The sequence below is a fragment of the Protomyctophum parallelum genome (assembly GCF_964188405.1).
Source record: "Protomyctophum parallelum genome assembly, chromosome: 15".
Lineage (NCBI taxonomy): Eukaryota > Metazoa > Chordata > Actinopteri > Myctophiformes > Myctophidae > Protomyctophum > Protomyctophum parallelum.
In genome coordinates, this window is record NC_139710.1 from 41180325 (window position 1) to 41205610 (window position 25286).

The 25286-nt window shown below is 42.0% G+C and overlaps 1 protein-coding gene across 1 annotated transcript; it reads right to left on the minus strand.

Moving 5' to 3' along the window:
* Positions 1 to 1966: 1966 nt before the first annotated feature.
* tent2 (terminal nucleotidyltransferase 2) lies at positions 1967 to 23468 on the minus strand. The gene is made up of 15 exons (XM_083783632.1): positions 23368 to 23468; positions 19756 to 19856; positions 17878 to 17992; positions 16356 to 16435; positions 15777 to 15833; positions 15208 to 15277; positions 13683 to 13749; positions 11995 to 12071; positions 11681 to 11809; positions 10270 to 10313; positions 9641 to 9673; positions 8804 to 8907; positions 4505 to 4599; positions 3680 to 3759; positions 1967 to 2072 (listed from the first exon to the last, which is right to left on the minus strand). The coding sequence occupies exons 1-15, from the start codon at positions 23459 to 23461 to the stop codon at positions 1986 to 1988; spliced, it is 1233 nt and encodes a 410-aa protein (XP_083639758.1). The 5' UTR covers positions 23462 to 23468; the 3' UTR covers positions 1967 to 1985.
* Between the last annotated feature and the right edge of the window lie 1818 nt (positions 23469 to 25286).

Sequence of the window (25286 nt, forward strand, 5' to 3'; positions counted from 1 at the left end):
CTGCCACAGGACGTTATTAAAACCCATTCTGACCTGAGATCAGATTCATACGAGGTTTCCACTGGACACACACTACTGGTCTGATTAACCCATTCTGACCTGAGATCAGATTCATACGAGGTTTCCACTGGACACACACTACTGGTCTGATTAACCCATTCTGACCTGAGATCAGATTCATACGAGGTTTCCACTGGACACACACACACACACTACTGGTCTGATTAACCCATTCTGACCTGGGATCAGATTCATACGAGGTTTCCACTGGACACACACTACTGGTCTGATTAACCCATTCTGACCTGAGATCAGATTCATACGAGGTTTCCACTGGACACACACTACTGGTCTGATTAACCCATTCTGACCTGAGATCAGATTCATACGAGGTTTCCACTGGACACACACACACACACTACTGGTCTGATTAATGGTAGGGTCACAAGAAATAATAAAAAAAAAACAATAATCAATAATCACAGCCGTTCAGCAAGTGAATACATGAATGTATGTATTGTATATAGACAATATTTTAGGCCAATAAACAAAAGAAGATATATTCCTGCATGGGTAATTTGTTTGGTCATATATTTTAGCATAAACTGATGACTATGAATACATTAAAAAATAATGTCTATGAATAAATTAAAGGGTGACAACACAGTCTAGACCGGAGCACTGGTTCTCAACCTCTGGTCCGGGAACCGAACCGGGGGTCCAAACAGGACCGAACAGAACAGGGGTCCAAACAGGACCGAACCGGGGGTCCAAACAGGACCGAACCGGCGTCCAAACAGGGCCGAACAGGGGTCCAAACAGGGCCGAACAGAACAGGGGTCCAAACAGGACCGAACCGGGGTCCAAACAGGGCCGAACAGAACAGGGGTCCAAACAGGACCGAACCGGGGTCCAAACAGGGCCGAACACAATAGGGGTCCAAACAGGACCGAACAGGGGTCCAAGATGACATTTAACAGGGTCTGTAACTCTGAGAACCAAATCGATCTGAAGGTCCCAAAGACGACATATTTGATCAAAATGAGGAGGGGGTCCCGGGGTATCCCCACGCATATCAATGAGGAGGGGGTCCCGGGGTATCCCCACGCATATCAATGAGGAGGGGGTCCCGGGGTATCCCCACGCATATCAATGAGGAGGGGGTCCCGGGGTATCCCCACGCATATCAATGAGGAGGGGGTCCCGGGGTATCCCCACGCATATCAATGAGGAGGGGGTCCCGGGGTATCCCCACGCATATCAATGAGGAGGGGGTCCCGGGGTATCCCCACGCATATCAAACTGGGGGGAAAAAATGAAATAAATTAAATAAAAGGTGAGGAACAAAAAAAATGAAATAAAAAAAAAGTATGAACCACCCAGACATGGTGGGGGTGTAAAGACCCCCCCCCCCACACACACACACACACACTGGGGGTCCAGGCCTGTTCGAGGTAGAAGATTCCAGAAGAAGACCCCACCCCCCTGTCCTTGAGGGAGTTACAGGGGGTCCCCAGATAAATGATATTTAGGAACCAAATGGACCCCTTTATGGGTCTGTAACTCTGAGAGTGTACAAATGGATCTGTACACTCTCAGAGTTAAATTAACATTAATTTTTACAATATAAATTGGGGGTCCCAGAGATAGAAATGCCATTAAATGGGGGGTCTGTAGACTAATGCATGTCAAACTGAGGGTACTTGAAATTAAAATGCTTGAAAATCACTTCTCTCATGGGGGTCCCTGGTGGTCCCTGGTGATCCCTGGGGGTCCCTGAGGGTCCCTGAGGGTCCCTGGTGGTCCCTGAGGGTCCTGGTGGTCCCTGAGGATCCCTGGGGGTCCCCGGGGGTCCCTGGCATATATTTTTCAGTCAATTTGGGGGTCCTTGACGTGAAAAGGCTTGGGAACCACTGGCCTAGAATGACACGTCCAGACCTGTCCGAGGTAGAGGAAGACCCCCCCTCGGCGTCCATATTTAGTGTTTATCGTCCAGACAGCTCGTCGTTAATGGTCTCTCCGACCGGCAGGATGGAGTCGAGGTCCTTGTTCTGGGAGAGTTTCTGATAAGACTGAGCACACGCACACACACGCGCACACACACACACACACACACACACACACACACACACACACACACACACACACACACACACACACACACACACAAGCAAAAAAGCATGGGAATACATCACATAAAAACATTTATCATGAAACATGCGTAAACTAAGAAAGTAACAGTGGAATATCTATATTATGAGACTATACCTATATACTATACTATGCTATACATATGTACTATGGCGTGCTGCACACACACACACACACACACACACACACATTTAGGATTGGTACTTGACAAGATCAGACACTATAGGACCGGCAGCAGGTGTTGTTTTCGTCGACTAAAACTAAAGACGAAATATGTTCCTTTTTCCACTGAGGAAAACTACATGGAAATTAAATGAACACTAAGCTATGACGACTAAAACTGAGACTAAATATACTGACCTCGTCGTCAACAAATAAAAAATAGACTAGGTCTAGGACCGTCAGAGGTCAGGTCTAGGACCGTCAGAGGTCAGGTCTAGGACCATCAGAGGTCAGGTCTAGGACCGTCAGAGGTCAGGTCTAGGACCATCAGAGGTCAGGTCTAGGACCATCAGAGGTCAGGTCTAGGACCATCAGTGGTCAGGTCTAGGACCATCAGTGGTCAGGTCTAGGACCATCAGTGGTCAGGTCTAGGACCATCAGAGGTCAGAGGTCAGGTCTAGGACCATCAGAGGTCAGGTCTAGGACCATCAGAGGTCAGAGGTCAGGTCTAGGACCATCAGAGGTCAGAGGTCAGGTCTAGGACCATCAGAGGTCAGAGGTCAGGTCTAGGACCATCAGAGGTCAGGTCTAGGACCATCAGTGGTCAGGTCTAGGACCATCAGAGGTCAGGTCTAGGACCATCAGAGGTCAGGTCTAGGACCATCAGAGGTCAGAGGTCAGGTCTAGGACCATCAGAGGTCAGAGGTCAGGTCTAGGACCATCAGAGGTCAGGTCTAGGACCATCAGAGGTCAGGTCTAGGACCATCAGAGGTCAGGTCTAGGACCATCAGGTCTAGGACCATCAGAGGTCAGGTCTAGGACCATCAGAGGTCAGGTCTAGGACCATCAGAGGTCAGGTCTAGGACGATCAGCGGTCAGGTCTAGGACCATCAGAGGTCAGGTCTAGGACCATCAGTGGTCAGGTCTAGGACGATCAGCGGTCAGGTCTAGGACCATCAGAGGTCAGGTCTAGGACCATCAGGTCTAGGACCATCAGAGGTCAGGTCTAGGACCATCAGAGGTCAGGTCTAGGACCATCAGGTCTAGGACCATCAGCGGTCAGGTCTAGGACCATCAGGTCTAGGACCATCAGGTCTAGGACCATCAGAGGTCAGGTCTAGGACCATCAGAGGTCAGGTCTAGGACCATCAGGTCTAGGACCATCAGCGGTCAGGTCTAGGACCATCAGGTCTAGGACCATCAGAGGTCAGGTCTAGGACCATCAGGTCTAGGACCATCAGCGGTCAGGTCTAGGACCATCAGGTCTAGGACCATCAGAGGTCAGGTCTAGGACCATCAGAGGTCAGGTCTAGGACCATCAGAGGTCAGGTCTAGGACCATCAGGTCTAGGACCATCAGGTCTCACCTCAGAGAACTGGGCTCTGATGGCGTCGAACTTGATCTTCTCGTGGACCGCTCTGGCCACGTTGTTCCTCTCGAAAGGCTCTGGAACACAAACAGACCTGAGATCAGATCAAAGGCTCTGGAACACAAACAGATTTAGGCATTTATCAGACGCTCTTAACCCGTTCTGACCTGAGATCAGATCAAAGGCTCTGGAACACAAACAGATTTAGGCATTTATCAGACGCTCTTAATCCAGAGCGATTTACAGTAAGCAAGAAGAAAAACATGGTGATACATCACGTACATAAAGACTATAGTTGTCATGAATCATACATAAGCTACGAACGTCACAGTGGAATGTATCTATATGATGAAACTATGCATATATACTATATAGTGCTACGTGTCTACATACATTTTGCTATATAAGTAAACATATGTTGACCCTTTGCATTCGCCTGTAAGGTCGCCGAGGCTAGGGTGAGTGCTACGGGTGATTTTGTATTATTTAGCGATTTGTGATTTTTGTATTATTTAGCGATTTGTGATCTTTGTATTATTTAGCGATTTGTGATTTTTGTATTATTTAGCGGGCATATACAGTTAACCCATTTGGTCCTGACGTCGAAAAAAGAAAAAAATAAGTTTTCTCTGAAAGAATATATAACTATTCAAAGATTTGTGCCGCATTTTTACGATTTTTCAAAAATAGCAGACCTACAAGCTATGAGCTTGTAGGTCTGCTATTTTTCAATAGCTAAAGCATAACATAATGCATAAACACCTGTTTAGTTTCCTGTAATATACACATCAGTGTTGACCTCTTGACCTTTCCGCCACTGACCTTCCACTGAGATGTACTCTCGGGCGGCCGACGGGAGGTGACGCTCCTTGACCAGACGACGTGCCTCTCGCACCGAAACCACCTCCTTATCCCACCTATCAAAACACAGAGAGTCCAGCTGTATGAGCCAATGAAAACACAAGAGATCCCAGCTGTAGGAGCCAATGAAAACACAAGAGATCCCAGCTGTATGAGCCAATGAAAAACACAGGAGATCCCAGCTGTAGGAGCCAATGAAAAACACAGGAGATCCTAGCTGTATGAGCCAATGCAAAAAACAGGAGATCCCAGCTGTATGAGCCAATGCAAAAAACAGGAGATCCCAGCTGTATGAGCCAATGAAAACACAAGAGATCCCAGCTGTATGAGCCAATGAAAACACAGAGATCCCAGCTGTATGAGCCAATGAAAACACAAGAGATCCCAGCTGTAGGAGCCAATGAAAAACACAGGAGATCCTAGCTGTATGAGCCAATGAAAAAAACAGAAGAGATCCCAGCTGTATGAGCCAATGAAAACACAAGAGATCCCAGCTGTATGAGCCAATGAAAACACAGGAGATCCCAGCTGTATGAGCCAATGAAAACACAAGAGATCCCAGCTGTAGGAGCCAATGAAAAACACAGGAGATCCCAGCTGTATGAGCCAATGAAATCACAAGAGATCCCAGCTGTAGGAGCCAATGAAAAACACAGGAGATCCCAGCTGTATGAGCCAATGAAAAATACAGGAGATCCCAGCTGTATGAGCCAATGAAAACACAAGAGATCCCAGCTGTAGGAGCCAATGAAAACACAAGAGATCCCAGCTGTATGAGCCAATGAAAACACAAGAAATCCCAGCTGTAGGAGCCAATGAAAACACAAGAGATCCCAGCTGTATGAGCCAATGAAAACACAAGAGATCCCAGCTGTATGAGCCAATGAAAAAAACAGAAGAGATCCCAGCTGTATGAGCCAATGAAAACACAGGAGATCCCAGGTGTATGAGCCAATGAAAAACACAGGAGATCCCAGCTGTATGAGCCAATGAAAAACACAAGAGATCCCAGCTGTATGAGCCAATGAAAACACAAGAGATCCCAGCTGTAGGAGCCAATGAAAACACAAGAGATCCCAGCTGTATGAGCCAATGAAAACACAAGAGATCCAGCTGTAGGAGCCAATGAAAACACAAGAGATCCCACCTGTAGGAGCCAATGAAAACACAAGAGATCCCAGCTGTATGAGCCAATGAAAACACAAGAGATCCCAGGTGTATGAGCCAATGAAAACACAAGAGATCCCAGCTGTATGAGCCAATGAAAACACAAGAGATCCCAGCTGTATGAGCCAATGAAAACACAAGAGATCCCAGCTGTATGAGACAATGAAAAACACAGGAGATCCCAGCTGTAGGAGCCAATGAAAACACAAGAGATCCCAGCTGTATGAGCCAATGAAAACACAAGAGATCCCAGCTGTATGAGCCAATGAAAACACAGGAGATCCCAGCTGTAGGAGCCAATGAAAAACACAGGAGATCCCAGCTGTATGAGCCAATGAAAACACAAGAGATCCCAGCTGTATGAGCCAATGAAAACACAAGAGATCCCAGCTGTATGAGCCAATGAAAAACACAGGAGATCCCAGCTGTATGAGCCAATGAAAAACACAGGAGATATCAGCTGTAGGAGCCAATGAAAACACAAGAGATCCCAGCTGTATGAGCCAATGAAAACACAAGAGATCCCAGCTGTATGAGCCAATGAAAAACACAGGAGATCCCAGCTGTATGAGCCAATGAAAAACACAGGAGATATCAGCTGTAGGAGCCAATGAAAACACAAGAGATCCCAGCTGTATGAGCCAATGAAAACACAAGAGATCCCAGCTGTATGAGCCAATGAAAACATTGATTTAGAGAGAATAGCAAGATTTGTTGGCCTGTGAACCACAACCGTGAAAAACGGATTACAGCGATCCCGTTTTATATCATTATTGACCGATTCCGTGCATAGGACGTTGCCACTAGTCATGTGAATCTCGTCTCATCTCACGATTCGATACGCATCTCGATGCACTGCCAGCGATACGATACATTAGAGATACATGGAATCCCCTGGCGATACAATGCGATACGATTCTCCCTCTTCCCAATGCGATGCGATGCGATAACCATTTAGTTCAAATCAATGCGATACGATGCGATTTGATGGCGATTCATCACAATAGAAAGGATTTATATTAAAGCTCTATTAATTTCCCAAGACATGTAAAAAAGCATTACATTTAAATTCAAAGCAATTTATTGTTTTACTGTAGGTTAGTATTATAGCTCTGCATCTCAAACAACCCAACTTATAGAATTATGTAAGTAAGCTCTCTGCTGGTTATTGTGGAATTGTTAGATTACTAATAATCATAGGCTATAGTATAATTATTATATCTCAAAGGTCAATTTGAGGTTTTGAGTATAGAGGGTTCAAGAGATTAAAATGTAATAGCCTATCGTTCATCAATCAATGTTACCAACATATAAATAGAAAAGAAACAAATAAACAAAACAAAAATTACAGGTCACACTTGTAGTGCTGTCAAACAAGTCTATGTCTAGTTTAATCTGCAACAGTTTTATAATATAATTGCCTATGTATAGTGGGGGTCCCCACTTGATCTCTCACTCTCAGCTAAGTGGTCCTTGGCTTGACCTGAAAAACATTGAAGACCCTGGCCTGCATGTATTATTAACGTTATAAATACATAGCAGATGTATAAGCTCACAACGCGTCTCATCCACGCCCCGCTGTGAGCTTGTGGATCTGCAATTTTAGGCGTGCGACACCGTCTTGCTGCAGAATATAAATAAGGCTTCTATCCCAGAGAACAGCAGGGGAAAGCTGGACAGTGGAAAGTTGTAAACTACTTTAAACGCAAGCAGTACTACTACACCCTGCTGTGGCGTTGTTGTTGTTTTACACGTGTGTGCAGACTGCAGAAGCTTTCTTTAATTACAAATTGATGAGGATCGCGACGCAGATTTGCGTCGGATAATCAGCAAGCACAGCTGTGGAGTGTGGATCAGATTCATTACGAGCAGTCCAGCACGCAGCGCTACAGTGAAAAGTCAACTGATCGACGGACAAAGCTACTCGGACAGCTATTTTATAAAGCTAAAGCGTAAAGGTGGTGCTTCTTGTTTAATGCGTGGGGCTCACTTCTGTTAGTCGCGGGTGCTCTTTATAGTCTGAGTCTGTTTGTTGTCTCAACGTGTCTACTCTGACTGCACCGTCGTACGGTAGCTTCTGTTCACTGACTGTGGGCGCGTTCGGAAATACCACACCAGAGCACACTCTCCTATTAGTTTGCATTGTACAGTGGGCTCAGTGCACTATTTCCGAACGTGCCCTGTGTGTGCGCTGCGAGAGACCTTTTTTTTCTTCCTTTTCTGATGGTACGTTCAATGCGCCTCGGAAACACAGGATAGGGTGAAATTTACCATGAAAAAACGGTGCAACCACGGATTTTACCGATGCAAGCACTCCGCGAACGATGCATCGAGATTTCACCTATCAATTTTACCGATACACAGTGAATGGACCGATTCACTCGCATCGCGCACGTCATAATCGATGAATCGATACGTATCGATTATTTTCCACATGCCTAGTTGCCACACGTCATAGGGACCCACACCGACGCGTACATAGGACGTCCTAGCGCATCCTCAATGATACCGGGCGAGATAAGAATATTCTGAAATTTTTCGGGTTCTTTTTTTGTCAGTTCGCCTTTCGGCTACCGTATGCTACGCTCTGCGCTCATGTTAGCTTACCGTTGACTTAGCCGTTAGCACGGCGGAAATAATGACTCGTGTCTCCTAATCCAGGGCGCTCTCCGTGGTGATGAACGGATCGATATGCTGGCGCTTCATTTCTGCTCCTCATCCGTCTCTCCCGCAAAATATGAACGCTTTTTGGATCATATATCGTATAAATTAAAACGATCGCAATGTAAAGTAATCTTTTTTTTAGTAGATTGTTTCCGGTTCGTGGGTTTCAGAGTAAAAGTGACCAGACAACTCCGGCCACCCAGAGCTCCTATTTAGAAGAACTTCCGGCACCGATTATTAAAAAAGGACCTTAAAGTCTTTAGCATCCCAAAGTGTTTAAGGACAGACTAACCCTAAAGTCTTTAGCAGACTGTCCTAGACTGCCAACGACGAGTTTAATGCCTTTTTAACAAAAAAAAACAAAAAGATATATAATGGCGGTCTGAGCCTTTTGGCTGAGTTTGGCTGATGAGTTAAGGACAGACTCACTTGAAGACCATGGCGTAGTGCTGCAGGAAGCCCAGCAGCAGATCTCCCAGAGACGACTGGTTCTTGGACCGGTAGGCCGGGATGTTCCTGGGACCGTGTGGGACCTGGTCCACCTCCAAGGAGGGGTGGAAACACTCCTACAACACATTAGTTAATGTTCCTGGGACCGTGTGGGACCAGGTCTACCTCCAAGGAGGTAGACCTGGACCGTGTGGGACCAGGTCTACCTCCAAGGAGGTAGACCTGGTCCGTGTGGGACCTGGTCTACCTCCAAGGAGGGGTGGAAACACTCCTACAACACATTAGTTAATGTTCCTGGGACCGTGTGGGACCAGGTCTACCTTCAAGGAGGTAGACCTGGTCCGTGTGGGACCTGGTCTACCTCCAAGGAGGGGTGGAAACACTCCTACAACACATTAGTTAATGTTCCTGGGACCGTGTGGGACCAGGTCTACCTTCAAGGAGGTAGACCTGGTCCGTGTGGGACCTGGTCTACCTCCAAGGAGGTAGACCTGGTCCGTACGGGACCAGGTCTACCTCCAAGGAGGGGTGGAAACACTCCTACAACACATTAGTTAATGTTCCTGGGACCGTGTGGGACCAGGTCTACCTTCAAGGAGGTAGACCTGGTCCGTGTGGGACCTGGTCTACCTCCAAGGAGGTAGACCTGGTCCGTGTGGGACCTGGTCTACCTCCAAGGAGGGGTGGAAACACTCCTACAACACATTAGTTAATGTCCCTGGGACCGTACGGACCAGGTCTACCTTCAAGGAGGTAGACCTGGTCCGTGTGGGACCAGGTCTACCTCCAAGGAGGTAGACCTGGTCCGTACGGGACCAGGTCTACCTCCAAGGAGGGGTGGAAACACTCCTACAACACATTAGTTAATGTTCCTGGGACCGTGTGGGACCAGGTCTACCTCCAAGGAGGGGTGGAAACACTCCTATAAGACATTAACCCGTTCTGACCTGAGATCAGATTCTATAAATGTCTTCTACATCCTGACAGTTTACCATTCTGACCTGAGATCAGATTCTAAAAATGTCTTCTACATCCTGACAGTTTACCATTCTGACCTGAGATCAGATTCTAAAAATGTCTTCTACATCCTGACAGTTTATCATTCTGACCTGAGATCAGATTCAAAAAATGTCTTCTACATCCTGACAGTTTACCATTCTGACCTGAGATCAGATTCTATAAATGTCTTCTACATCCTGACAGTTTACCATTCTGACCTGAGATCAGATTCTATAAATGTCTTATACATCCTGACAGTTTACCATTCTGACCTGAGATCAGATTCTATAAATGTCTTCTACACCCTGACAGTTTTCTGAAAAAGCTATGTTTCTATGTCAGTCGTTCTTCGTTTTTTTCAAAAAATAGCAGACCTGTAGATCTGCTATTTTTCAATAGCTAAAGCATAGCATGATGCTAACACCAAAATGGGTTAAACTACTTACTGGGAAGTCTCTCTGTAGTGAAGGAAGGACCGGCTTGTGAAGAACTGGAAATAAATACAACAACATTCACCACGTTACACACTCGTTAGCTGACACATGTGTGTGTGTGTGTGTGTGTGTGTGTGTGTGTGTGTGTGCCAGCAAGGTGATACCTAGGTGATACTTCCCATAGACAGCCCATTCATCCACACAGAAAAGTCCTATTTAATTGTATTAAACAACGTCAAACTCACCAACATTGCAGCTGTACGGAAAGCTTGAATTATCCTCTTTCAATCTGTAAAGTGTTTGTTTCATAAAAATCGACCGTAGACATTTTATGAGCTACTTCCTGTCAAGAAATTCCTTGCAGATGATTATTGTTCCAAGTATCAGAGTTTGGAAGCGCTCGTTATCAGTAAAGCAACCCACTGCTGCCTGTTCTCAGTTCTCAGAGCCTGCATATCTCCGCGTGCTGAAAATAGCTGATCTACAAGCTCACAACAACAGCGTTGTTGAGCTTGTAGATCAGCTATTTTCACAGATTCTGCACGGAACACATTGTACGACGAAGAATAAATCAGGCATTCCTGAGCTTCACTCACTAGTCTGAGGGAGCCGGAGGGAGATTTATTTTGTCGGCCGTTCAAGACGATAATACACAAACCTCCTCGACGCAAAAATAACAAGCTATTAGAAGCTATTTTTCGTGGCACATTTATGTTTAACAGACTGCTTTTGGAGGAGTACTCCGTCATAAGGAATGTAATTACCTTCCGCTTTTGGCGGAATTCTCCGCCAGATAAGCTTTATTATTGATATCAAACCGGATCGCTGATTTCTAGCAGTTTCAGTTAAACTGTATGGCTGAGAAAGATTAGTCACCACTCACTCTGCAGGTAGCTGATGATCATCAGAACACTCACTCTGCAGGTAGCTGATGACCATCAGAACACTCACTCTGCAGGTAGCTGATGACCATCAGAACCAGAACACTCACTCTACAGGTAGCTGATGACCATCAGAACACTCACTCTGCAGGTAGCTGATGACCATCAGAACCAGAACACTCACTCTGCAGGTAGCTGATGACCATCAGAACCAGAACACTCACTCTGCAGGTAGCTGATGACCATCAGAACACTCACTCTGCAGGTAGCTGATGACCATCAGAACACTCACTCTGCAGGTAGCTGATGACCATCAGAACACTCACTCTGCAGGTAGCTGATGACCATCAGAACACTCACTCTGCAGGTAGCTGATGACCATCAGAACACTCACTCTGCAGGTAGCTGATGACCATCAGAACACTCACTCTACAGGTAGCTGATGACCATCAGAACACTCACTCTGCAGGTAGCTGATGACCATCAGAACCAGAACACTCACTCTGCAGGTAGCTGATGACCATCAGAACCAGAACACTCACTCTGTAGGTAGCTGATGACCATCAGAACCAGGGTGTAGCTGCTCAGAGTTCCTTTGCTGGCGTCGTTGATCTGATGACGACGAGCCCACTTCTTGATGACCAGGATGAGGGGCTTGACCCTGGGGTCAGCTGCACGCGCACACACACGCGCACACACACACACACACCGAGGTGATCACATGGTCCAGGGATGGGCAACTTTGACGATGGAGAGGGCCACTATATTTCCACACTCACTCCAGAGGGCCACTATATTATTGTCAAAATATATAGCAAAAATAGCCGATCTACAAGCTCAAAACATGTAGACTCACCTTCACCATAACTCCTCAATAGAAAGGTGTTCCTGATGCCCACTGTGTTGTTGACGTTCAGGTCAAACTCCACCCCGCTGAGAGAGAGAGAGAGAGAGAGAGAGAGAGAGAGAGAGAGAGAGAGAGAGAGAGAGAGAGAGAAGCGAGGTGTAATGTTAGAGTCCACAGAAGACATGTAAATATGAAATAAATGCTTAAACATGTAGCTAGGTGTAATGTTAGAGACCACAGAAGACATGTAAATATGAAATAAATGCTTAAACATGTAGCTAGGTGTAATGTTAGAGTCCACAGAAGACATGTAAATATGAAATAAATGCTTAAACATGTAGCTAGGTGTAATGTTAGAGACCACAGAAGACATGTAAATATGAAATAAATGCTTAAACATGTAGCTAGGTGTAATGTTAGAGACCACAGAAGACATGTAAATATGAAATAAATGCTTAAACATGTAGCTAGGTGTAATGTTAGAGTCCACAGAAGACATGTAAATATGAAATAAATGCTTAAACATGTAGCTAGGTGTAATGTTAGAGACCACAGAAGACATGTAAATATGAAATAAATGCTTAAACATGTAGCTAGGTGTAATGTTAGAGACCACAGAAGACATGTAAATATGCTTAAACATGTAGCTAGGTGTAATGTTAGAGTCCACAGAAGACATGTAAATATGAAATAAATGCTTAAACATGTAGCTAGGTGTAATGTTAGAGACCACAGAAGACATGTAAATATGAAATAAATGCTTAAACATGTAGCTAGGTGTAATGTTAGAGACCACAGAAGACATGTAAATATGAAATAAATGCTTAAACATGTAGCTAGGTGTAATGTTAGAGACCACAGAAGACATGTAAATATGAAATAAATGCTTAAACATGTAGCTAGGTGTAATGTTAGAGTCCACAGAAAACATGTAAATATGAAATAAATGCTTAAACATGTAGCTAGGTGTAATGTTAGAGACCACAGAAGACATGTAAATATGAAATAAATGCTTAAACATGTAGCTAGGTGTAATGTTAGAGTCCACAGAAGACATGTCAATATGAAATAAATGCTTAAACATGTAGCTAGGTGTAATGTTAGAGACCACAAAAGACATGTAAATATGAAATAAATGCTTAAACATGTAGCTAGGTGTAATGTTAGAGACCACAGAAGACATGTAAATATGAAATAAATGCTTAAACATGTAGCTAGGTGTAATGTTAGAGACCACAAAAGACATGTAAATATGAAATAAATGCTTAAACATGTAGCTAGGTGTAATGTTAGAGACCACAGAAGACATGTAAATATGAAATACATGCTTAAACATGTAGCTAGGTGTAATGTTAGAGACCACAGAAGACATGTAAATATGAAATAAATGCTTAAACATGTAGCTAGGTGTAATGTTAGAGACCACAGAAGTGAACCTTTTCAAGCCTGTTTTCTCAACTCACTGTTTCTCTGCCAGACATTACTCTATATAAGCCATATCTCCAGAACCGGTGGGTCAAACTGAACAACCAATATGTCAATTTAAAGCTATGATTCTCTGCTTTCACATGACATGACAAAAAAAGAAAATTCTAAAAAAGTCTCTCAGTCAAATGTGGTCACATTTGTTTGTGTGCGGACATGTTGGGTTAGGGTCAGGGGTCAGGTTCAGGGTTAAAGGTGAAAGGTCGGCTCACCTGACGGTCTCTATGAAGCGCAGGATGGGCACTTTGGCTCTGATCAGGAGGGTTTCACGCAGGTACGCTGTCACACACACCACACACACACACACACACACACACACACACACACACACACACACACTTAATATGGCATGCCCAAAAAAAGGGATAGAATATTAACCCATTTAGACCTGAGATCGATTCTAGAAATCTCTGCCTAAATCCTTAAAGGTTTTCTGAGAAAACCCATGTTTATATGTCAGTGGAACCTTTTCCATGTCAAGGACCCCCAAGATTATATGTATTTAGCCGTGGACCCCCCCCCCCCATGGCACCCACCCCCCAGACGCAAAGATTTGAGTTAAAAACGTTCGCTCTGAAATAATACATATATTCAAAGATTTTGACCACATTTTCACGACAAAAATAAAACAGCAGACCTACAAGCTTGTAGATCTGCTGTTTTTCTGCTGTTTTTAAATAGCTAAAGTATAACATAATTGCTTGAAACAACAAAAAGGGGTTCCCGCCCAGAATAGCTCACGGAATTATTTTATTAACCCATTCTGAACGGGAACCCATTTTGGTGTTAGCATCATGTCGTGCTTCAGCTATTGAAAAATAGCAGAATGATGATTGCAGATGATTGTTGATTATATTTGACTAACTAACTAAATGCATTAAGTTTAATTAATGTTGTATTATTATTATTATTATTATATACATCCTGTAATTGGTTCTGATTGGTTATTATCCACTAATATTAATCCTTCATATTTATCAGGCTGTATTTCCGTCTCTTGGTAAATGGCTCCCCCTACAGGCGAGCTCTGGGAACACACCTCTGGGATCAGCCTATCACCTGTCTATAGAGCCCCTTTCAGAACCATGAGTGGCCCAGGAAATAAATCCCAATGCATTTTGCCCATAGGCTTTTCTTAAAGTATTTATTTAAAGACGGTTACGCTGCGGACAAAGCCAACTCGGATCGTGACAAATCATGACAATGAACACAATGTTTTGGGGCCGATCAAATAATGTATAAGAAGAAAAACAAAACAAATAGTGTTGTCTCCTGCCTTTATTTTCTTCTTTCTAATGATTTGATCGGCCCAAATATTGTGTTCATTGTCATGATTTGTCACGATCCGAGTTGGCTTTGTCCGCGGCGTAACCATCTTTAAATAAATACTTAAAGAAAATCCTATGGGAGAAATGCATTGGGATTCATTTCCTGGGCCACTCGTCGTTCTGAAAGGGGGAGGGACTGCGACGCTCTGTAGCCGTTACGACACTCAGGGTTGTTTTCGTCGACTAAAACTAAGACGAAAAAATGTTCGTCGACTACCTTTTTCGATGGAAACTAAATTAAAACTGAGCTATGGTGACTAAAACTAAGACTAAATATACTGACAATTTCGTCGTCAAATAAAAACTAGACTTAAAATGTCAGGAAGGGACTATAGTGGACAAGAGATCCAGAATAAGTTCATTTTACACTTGGTTGCATGCTGAGAATAGCAGATCTACAAGTACTCACGCAGCGTGCGGAACAGTCTCAGCAGAGAATTCAGGACAGATATGGGCTCAGGACACTGAAGATCTCTCATCTGAAACACAACGGACTACCTTGTTTCACTGGAGAAACCTAAATAAAAACCAAGCTATGATGACTAAAAGTAAGACTACAATATACTCACAATTAAAACAGCAGGACTAGACGCTATATTTAATTAAAATATAAAAGCTAAAACAGCAGGACTAGAAGCTATATTTAATTAAAATATAAAAGCGAAAACAGCAGGACTAGACGCTATATTTAATTAAAATATAAAAGCTAAAACAGGAGGACTAGACGCTATGTTTAATTAAAATATAAAAGCTAAAACTGCAGGACTAGACGCTATATTTAATTAAAATATAAAAGCTAAAACAGCAGGACTAGACGCTATATTTAATTAAAATATAAAAGCTAAAACAGCAGGACTAGACGCTATATTTAATTAAAATATAAAAGCTAAAACAGCAGGACTAGACGCTATATTTAATTAAAATATAAAAGCTAAAACAGCAGGACTAGAAGCTATATTTAATCAGAAGTCACCTGACCTGTCTCAGGGCCTTATGCAGGAATCCCAGAAATCCACGTGGAGGAGACCAGGAATCCTAGAACAAAGAAACAACACAACCAAACACACGGTCAACCACACAGACCATAACAACCACACCATTACCTCAAACCACACAGACCATAACAACCACACACATGGTAAACCACACAGACCATAACAACCACACCGTTACCTCAAACCACACACATACCATAACAACCACACCGTTACCTTAAACCACACAGACCATAACAACCACACCATTACCTTAAACCACACACAGACCATAACAACCACACCATTACCTCAAAGTAAACACAGACCATAACAACCACATCTTTACCTCAAACCACACAGACCATAACAACCACACCATTACCTCAAAGTAAACACAGACCATAACAACCACATCTTTACCTCAAACCACACACTAAATGGGTTAAGTTAAGTTCGTACCAACACCAGACACAGGTCTAAATGGGTTAAGTTAAGTTAAGTTAAGTTAAGTTAAGTTAAGTTCGTACCAACACCAGACACAGGTCTAAATGGGTCAAGTTAAGTTAAGTTAAGTTCGTACCAACACCAGACACAGGTCTGCATCGCTGCTCCTGCAGGCCAGACCGCTCATAGACGAACCTGTCAGGTAGAGTCTACCCTCTGAGAGAGAGAGAGAGAGAGAGAGAGAGAGAGAGAGAGAGACAGAGACAGAGAGAGACAGAGACAGAGACAGAGACAGAGACAGAGACAGAGACAGAGACAGAGACAGAGAGAGAGAGAGAGAGAGAGAGAGAGAGAGAGAGACAGAGCCAGAGATGATGTGATTGAAGTGATTTTTCCATGTAGGCATTCATCAGATGCTCTTAATCCAGAGCGATTCACAGTAATCGAGAACCAAACACATGGTAATACATCACACACATACAAAGAGAACCAAACACATGGTAATACATCACACACAGAACCAAACCCATGGTAATACATCACACACATACAAAGTAGTTATCATGAATCATACATAAGATAACAGAGGAATATCTATAAATATAATGAAACTGCCAGACATGGCCAAAGCATTTTCGATATGGCAATAAATAATAATTGTATTGTATGTGTGTGTGATGTGGCTTTAAAAACAATCAAACATCACAATCAGTTTCTGTCACGATATATATATATATATATATATATATATATATATATATATGATTTTTATCCATTTGTTTAAATGTTATCCACAAACATTTTTCAATTTGGTTTGGAAACAGTTACATTTCTGACAATGTATTTGTCAAAACATCTGCAATTGGTGTGTATCCATGGTGAGGTTGCAGGCATTGGCTGGGTTTCTGAACTTATAAGGCGCTGAAGTGAAGTGCGGCCTGACCGGTCAAAAAAAGAATGCTGAATTATTAACTAGCTTGTATTGGTAACTTTGACTGCAGCACAATAGCCTACCATTTAACCTCCTTGGCCTATATGTATCAACCTACAATTGAATGTTCTGCTATTTAACCCATTCTGGGAGGGAACCCCTTTTGGTGTTAGCATTACGATATGCTTTAGCTATTGGAAAAATAGCAGATAAACAAGCTCATAGGTCTTGTAGGTCTTCTATTTTTGAAAAATCGAAGAACGACTGACATAGAAACATAGCTTTTTCAGAAAACTGTCAAGATGTAGAAGACATTTTTAGAATCTGATCTCAGGTCAGAATGGGTTAATTCACTTGCACAATGGGACAGTAGTGTAAACGTATATATATATATATATATATATATATATATATATATATATATATATCATACAGGCCTACATTTACCTTGCCGACATCACTTAGCCTCTGAAATGTAATTTAATAATATTTGGACTGCTGGACAGTAGGCTCTCTTCACTCTTAAAAATGATAAATACAGGTCTGGGCCGTGGCTCAGCGGTCCAGGCACCTTGGCTGGTAGTCCAGTCTGGCAGTGTGCCGCGGGTTCGACTCCCGATCCCGACGGCCTTTACTGCATGTCGTCCCGCGTGTGCGTGGTGGTGCGTGTCTACGTGCGTGTGTTGGTATGTGCGTGTGTTGGTGCGTGTGTGTCTACGTGCGTTACCTGGGAACAGTCGGTTGATGTCGGCCTGCAGCCACGTCCTGAAGACCTCCTTCTGCTGGAGGTCACTGAGCTGCTGCTGACAGGACTCATAGACCTCCACCATCTGACTGGAGAGCTGCGCGCGCGCACGCACACACACACACACACACACACACACACACACACACACACACTTTGTATTTTGTATTGTATTCACATTTTACAAGAAATTTCTTGAACACAAACAATAGTGGATGCGCAAACTTGAAGTGCTTCAGATACAGATCACGGGTACAGAAAGCATCGCCTTCTCCATATATGGCAAATGCCAATTATTGCAGACACTGAACAGAAACACACTAGTACAGGCATTATATGGGAAAAAAGGGGTCAACCTCCAACTAATGGCAAAAAAACCAAACTCAGCTAATTTTGTATCTTACATATGTCCTGAATAACATACAAAAAGTTGCCTGGAAAAGTCTGAGGGGAAAGTGTTGAAAATGACCTGTATACAGTATGGCCACCATAGACATCCAATATAAGGCAAATCATTTCAAGATTTCCTTTTGCTTTAAGTAGCATGTGACATGTCAAACTAGGGTGTTTTCACGATGCTGAGTCCATTCTTTAAGTAGCATGTGACATGTCAAACTAGGGTGTTTTCACGATGCTGAGTCCATTCTTTAAGTAGCATGTGACATGTCAAACTAGGGTGTTTTCATGATGCTGAGTCCATTCTTTAACCCTTGGACTACCAGTCCCAATTTTTTTGTTTGGGTAACAAATTGGCATATTTTTAATTCATCGTTTTAACATACAAGAAAGATCTGGTGGATTGAAGAGATGTTTTCTTTTTTTTCATTCATTGCAAATGTATTCTCTCAAATCGCCACCAGATGGCGGGAAAGCACCATTATGCTGATTTTGGCTAAAATAGACGGATCTTCCTAAGTCACTTCCGGTTCAACGATCAACAACATCCAGCTTGGCTGGTCCGGATTGCTAAGCTAATGCTATATTTTTCATAACTAAGTCAAATTAACCTCAAATCAACCCCAAAAGATCGCGAAATATCAAATTTTTTACAGCGACGCACATAGAGACGGCACGCGTGCACGATAGCGCACGATCACGCGGATTTCGGCCGTTTTTTGGTAAATTACATCCAACATTAGTGATATTAGCGAAGAAATATTAATTTTTGCTCTTTTGACCCCGCGATAACTGATATTGATTGTCATTCCGTTTTTTCAGTTAACGGGAGGTTTAGATTTTTCGATTAATTCCGTTTTTTCCGTGAATTGTAGGCCAAGGGTTAAGTAGCATGTGACATGTCAAACTAGGATGTTTTCATGATGCTGAGTCCATTCTTTAAGTAGCATGTGACATGTCAAACTAGGATGTTTTCATGATGCTGAGTCCATTCTTTAAGTAGCATGTGACATGTCAAACTAGGGTGTTTTCACGATGCTGAGTCCATTCCAAGCATCAGTTTAGCATAAAAACACTCCTTGGGCTAATACCGGCCATAGCCGTCATCACAAATGTGATGAGGACAGCACATTTGGGCAAGGATCTATGGCCGGTATTAGCCCAAGGAGTGTTTTTATGCAAAACGAATGCTTGGAATGGACTCAGCATGGTGAAAACACCCTAGTTTGACATGTCACATGCTACTTAAAGCAGAAGGAAATTTTGAAATGATTTGCCTTATATTGGATGTCTATGGTGGCCATACTGTACAGGTAATTTTCAACACTTTCCCCTCTGACAATTCCAGGCAACTTTTTGTATGTTATTCAGGACATATGTAAGATACAAAATCAGCTGAGTTTGGTTTTTTTGCAATTAGTTTGAGGTCAAATTACATTATTACTGGACTACACACACACACACCTTGTCCGAGGCGTAGGGGTACAGCTTGCTGTGGCTCCGCGGCAGAGGGGGGGTCCGGGCGGGCGGGTCCTCCTCCTGGCCTGAACGCCCTGCTGTTACGGCTGTCAACATTATTACAAATGTTAAAAATGTTAAAAGGGATTATGATTTTTTTCTTATTTTTTCTTTAGGTTTTTCTGAGCTCAATCCACCCTTTGTCAAGTCCCGCCCCTGGTTGTGCCCCTCTCTTCGCACCCATTGGTTGCTGTTTCGTGGTTGGACAAGAATCCTCTCTCTCTCTCTCTCCGTCCACTACCGTTGAAATAACGTGTTTTTTCAGTTCACTTCGTATTGATATTCTGTTCACTCGATTCTTATTTTAAACCTGGTGTCATCATGTTTGTTTTTAGTCGTTTCCAAAAATGATGATTTAGCAAATTCAACGTAAACAAGGCGGGACCAGGGCGGGACAAGGCAGAAAGAAGAGCCTGCTGGTTGGTCAGTCAGGGACCAATCAGAAGGCTGACAAATGGTGCATTGAGGTCATAAAACCGAAAAAGAAGAATAAACAGATAAATGAAATGTCATGAAACCTTTAAGTTGACCAAAGTTCAATATTATAATGAAATGTCATGAAACCTTTAAGTTGACCAAAGTTCAATATTATAATGAAATGTCATGAAACCTTTAAGTTGACCAAAGTTCAATATTATAATGAAATGTCATGAAACCTTTAAGTTGACCAAAGTTCAATATTATAATGAAATGTCATGAAACCTTTAAGTTGACCAAAGTTCAATATTATAATGAAATGTCATGAAACCTTAAAGTTGACCAAAGTTCAATATTATAATGAAATGTCATGAAACCTTTAAGTTGACCAAAGTTCAATATTATAATGAAATGTCATGAAACCTTTAAGTTGACCGTTCAATATTATAATGAAATGTCATGAAACCTTTAAGTTGACCGTTCAATATTATAATGAAATGTCATGAAACCTTTAAGTTGATCAAAGTTCAATATTATAATGAAATGTCATGACACCTTTAAGTTGACCGTTCAATATTATAATGAAATGTCATGAAACCTTTAAGTTGATCAAAGTTCAATATTACAATGAAATGTCATGAAACCTTTAAGTTGATCAAAGTTCAATATTATAATTAGAGCTGGGACTCGATTAAAAAAATTAATCAAATTAATCAGAGGCTTTGCGATTAATTAATCTAGATTAATCGCATTTTAATCGCATATCATTATTTGACCCGAGAACAGTGAGAAAGCAATTTTTTCAAATGTATTTTGGTATACTAGTGAATCAATGAATAGTGAATACATAAGTTTAAGCAATAAAACATTGTTTTTGTAGTAATAGGGGTAATAATTATTTATTGAATAATTGCACACAACTGTGCTGTAATCCACGCTACCATCGGATAGCCTTTTAAATCATATTTCCAATCCACGGGGACAAGCAAAGTGATCTCAGCGGCTTCCCCCAGTCTGGTGAACTGTCTGCAGTGTCTGGTGGTGTTATTGTCTGAAGAGGACACGGACACTTGGTGCGCAGGTCCGTCTGAAAACTGTCCAGTGACAACGTTCCGCAGTGAAAACAATTGTGCGATTAAAATGCGTTAATTTTTTTAATGCATACATTTTTCTGTAGTTAATTAATCGTAATTAATCGCAATTAGTCCCGGCCCTAATTATAATGAAATGGCATGACACCTTTAAGTTGACCGTTCAATATTATAATGAAATGTCATGAAACCTTTAAGTTGACCAAAGTTCAATATTATAATGAAATGTCATGAAACCTTTAAGTTGACCAAAGTTCAATATTATAATGAAATGTCATGAAACCTTTAAGTTGACCGTTCAATATTATAATGAAATGTCATGAAACCTTTAAGTTGACCGTTCAATATTATAATGAAATGTCATGACACCTTTAAGTTGACCAAAGTTCAATATTATAATGAAATGTCATGACACCTTTAAGTTGACCATTCAATATTATAATGAAATGTCATGACACCTTTAAGTTGACCGTTCAATATTATAATGAAATGTCATGACACCTTTAAGTTGACCAAAGTTCAATATTATAATGAAATGTCATGAAACCTTTAAGTTGATCAAAGTTCAATATTATAACGAAATGTCATGACACCTTTAAGTTGACCGTTCAATATTATAATGAAATGTCATGAAACCTTTAAGTTGATCAAAGTTCAATATTACAATGAAATGTCATGAAACCTTTAAGTTGATCAAAGTTCAATATTATAATGAAATGTCATGACACCTTTAAGTTGACCGTTCAATATTATAATGAAATATCATGAAACCTTTAAGTTGACCAAAGTTCAATATTATAATGAAATGTCAAAACACCTTTAAGTTGACCGTTCAATATTATAATGAAATGTCATGACACCTTTAAGTTGACCAAAGTTCAATATTATAATGAAATGTCAAAAGACCTTTAAGTTGACCAAAGTTCAATATTATAATGAAATGTCATGAAACCTTTAAAGGTATATTCAGTGATTTCACTTAATTCAAATATCACTTATTTTTTTGTTTTGTTGTGATAATCCTCTCTACTATAGAGTGTGCTGACCATATAAGGAGTTCCTCCCTGTCCCCAGTTAACCCCATGGGGGGGGGGTCAAAAAACCTTAGGTTTCGTTTTTGGCTCTCTATCCTGATTGGACGAAAGGCTTTGGGTCCCAAGGCAAAAACGAAACCTAAGGTTTTGTGAGTGAAATCACTGAATATACCTTTAAAGGAGAATTCCATACTAAAAGGCTTTCTTACCTTTCTTTGTAGTTGTTACGTCCCCATCAAAGAGGTCCAGGTGTTATTTTGTGCAAAAGCTCCTTATTGGCTATTTCCCATACCATAAGCCCTAAATGAATTGCATTGAATTGAATGGGATGTATGGGGTGTTATGCTAATTCACTTATTTCCATCGAAATAAGTAGTAAAGTGTGCCGCTTGGGTTATTATTTACATTATGAAGAGAGGATATATACAAAAAAATTATAATTTTGAGCGTTGGAAATAAGTGAATTAGCACAACACCCCATACATCCAATTCAATTCAATGCAATTCATTTAGGGCTTATGGTAGGGGAAATAGCCAATAAGGAGCTTTTGCACAAAATAACACCTGGACCTCTTTGATGGGGACGTAACAACTACAAAGAAAGGTAAGAAAGCCTTTTAGTATGGAATTCTCCTTTAAGTTGACCGTTCAATATTATATAAAACTTGATTTACAAGCTGTGTTGGGACATTTTTCAACGACATCATCATATTATAATTAACCGAATGTCTGTCTGTCAGAAACAAACACTTATCTCCTCATTGCCTGCACCAATCGCTCCCACTTTTCACACAGGCATTGACCATATGAATATGGAGGTCTCAATGGAGCCCTTTTTTTCCGATTTGACACATTAATTATTAATAATGAATTTATTAGTGAATTGGGCGCAGTACCCCCCCCGGCCACCAGGGGGGCAAATATCTCACAACGGGTAAGGGCTAGTGGATATAAATGGTCGATTATGCAAAAAAACTAATTGGCGATTAAAACTAAACGCCACGTTTACGCCTTACCTGACGCTCCGTGGTGGGGGGGGGGAGGAGGCGGGGGGGGGGGAGGAGGAGGCGGGGTCCAGACGTCGTTGCTTGGCGGGGGGGGGCGGGGCATGCTGCTGCTGCTGGGGGGCGTGGTCTTTGGGGAGCGGAGGGGGCGTGGCCACACGCCGTTGTTGCTTGGCGGGGGGGGGGAGGGGCGGAGCCTGATGCTGCTGCTGGGGGGCGTGGTCTTCGTTCGGCCTCCTGGAGAGACGAGCGGAACACGGACAGGATGTCGTCATCAGACGGTTTAACCCGTTCTGACCTGAGATCAGATTCTATAAATGTCTTCTACATCCTGACAGTTTACCGTTCTGACCTGAGATCAGATTCTACGAATGTCTTCTACATCCTGACAGTTTACCGTTCTGACCTGAGATCAGATTCTATGAATGTCTTCTACATCCTGACAGTTTACCGTTCTGACCTGAGATCAGATTCTATGAATGTCTTCTACATCCTGACAGTTTACCGTTCTGACCTGAGATCAGATTCTATAAATGTCTTCTACATCCTGACAGTTTTCCATTCTGACCTGAGATCAGATTCTATGAATGTCTTCTACATCCTGACAGTTTACCATTCTGACCTGAGATCAGATTCTATGAATGTCTTCTACATCCTGACAGTTTACCGTTCTGACCTGAGATCAGATTCTATGAATGTTCTTCTACATCCTGACAGTTTACCGTTCTGACCTGAGATCAGATTCTATGAATGTCTTCTACATCCTGACAGTTTACCATTCTGACCTGAGATCAGATTCTATAAATGTCTTCTACATCCTGACAGTTTACCGTTCTGACCTGAGATCAGATTCTATGAATGTCTTCTACATCCTGACAGTTTACCCTTCTGACCTGAGATCAGATTCTATGAATGTCTTCTACATTCTGACAGTTTACCATTCTGACCTGAGATCAGATTATATGAATGTCTTCTACATCCTGACAGTTTTCCATTCTGACCTGAGATCAGATTCTATGAATGTCTTCTACATCCTGACAGTTTACCATTCTGACCTGAGATCAGATTCTATGAATGTCTTCTACATCCTGACAGTTTACCGTTCTGACCTGAGATCAGATTCTATGAATGTTCTTCTACATCCTGACAGTTTACCGTTTTGACCTGAGATCAGATTCTATGAATGTTCTTCTACATCCTGACAGTTTACCATTCTGACCTGAGATCAGATTCTATGAATGTCTTCTACATCCTGACAGTTTTCTGAAAAAGCTATGTTTCTACGTCAGTCGTTCTTCGATTTCTTTCAAAAATAGCAGACCTACAAGCTCGTAGCGCGCGCTATGAGCTTGTAGATCTGCTATTTTTCAATAGCTAAAGCATAACATAATGCTAACACCAAAAGGGGTTCCCGACCCAGAATGGGTTTTAACCCATTCAGACAAATGTCTTCTAAATCCTGACAGTTTTATGAAAAACCTCATGTTTCTGAATCTATGTCGGTCATTCTCAAAGTTTTTCATGTCAAGGACCCCCAAAAATGATCTGTATTTGGCCGCCAACACGCCATCTGATAAGTGATAATATGTTATCAATATGTTCTTCGACTACCTTTTTTCACTGACGGAAACTAAATGGAAACTAAATGTAGCTGCGATGACTAAAACTAAGACTAAATACATCGACAATTTCGTCAACAAATAAAACCTGAGACTAAAATGTTAGGAAGGGGACTAGTGGTGGACAAGAGATCCAGTATACGTCATTTTATAGATATAAATAGCCGATCGGCTGTTTTCAGCAAGTGTACAAATTAGGCCTTTTTCAACGGCATCAAGGCCCCGCTAGAATACATTTTAGTCGACTAAAACAACTGTGGATTTAGTCGACTAAAAGCGTATGACATTTAAGTCGACTAAAACTAGACCAAC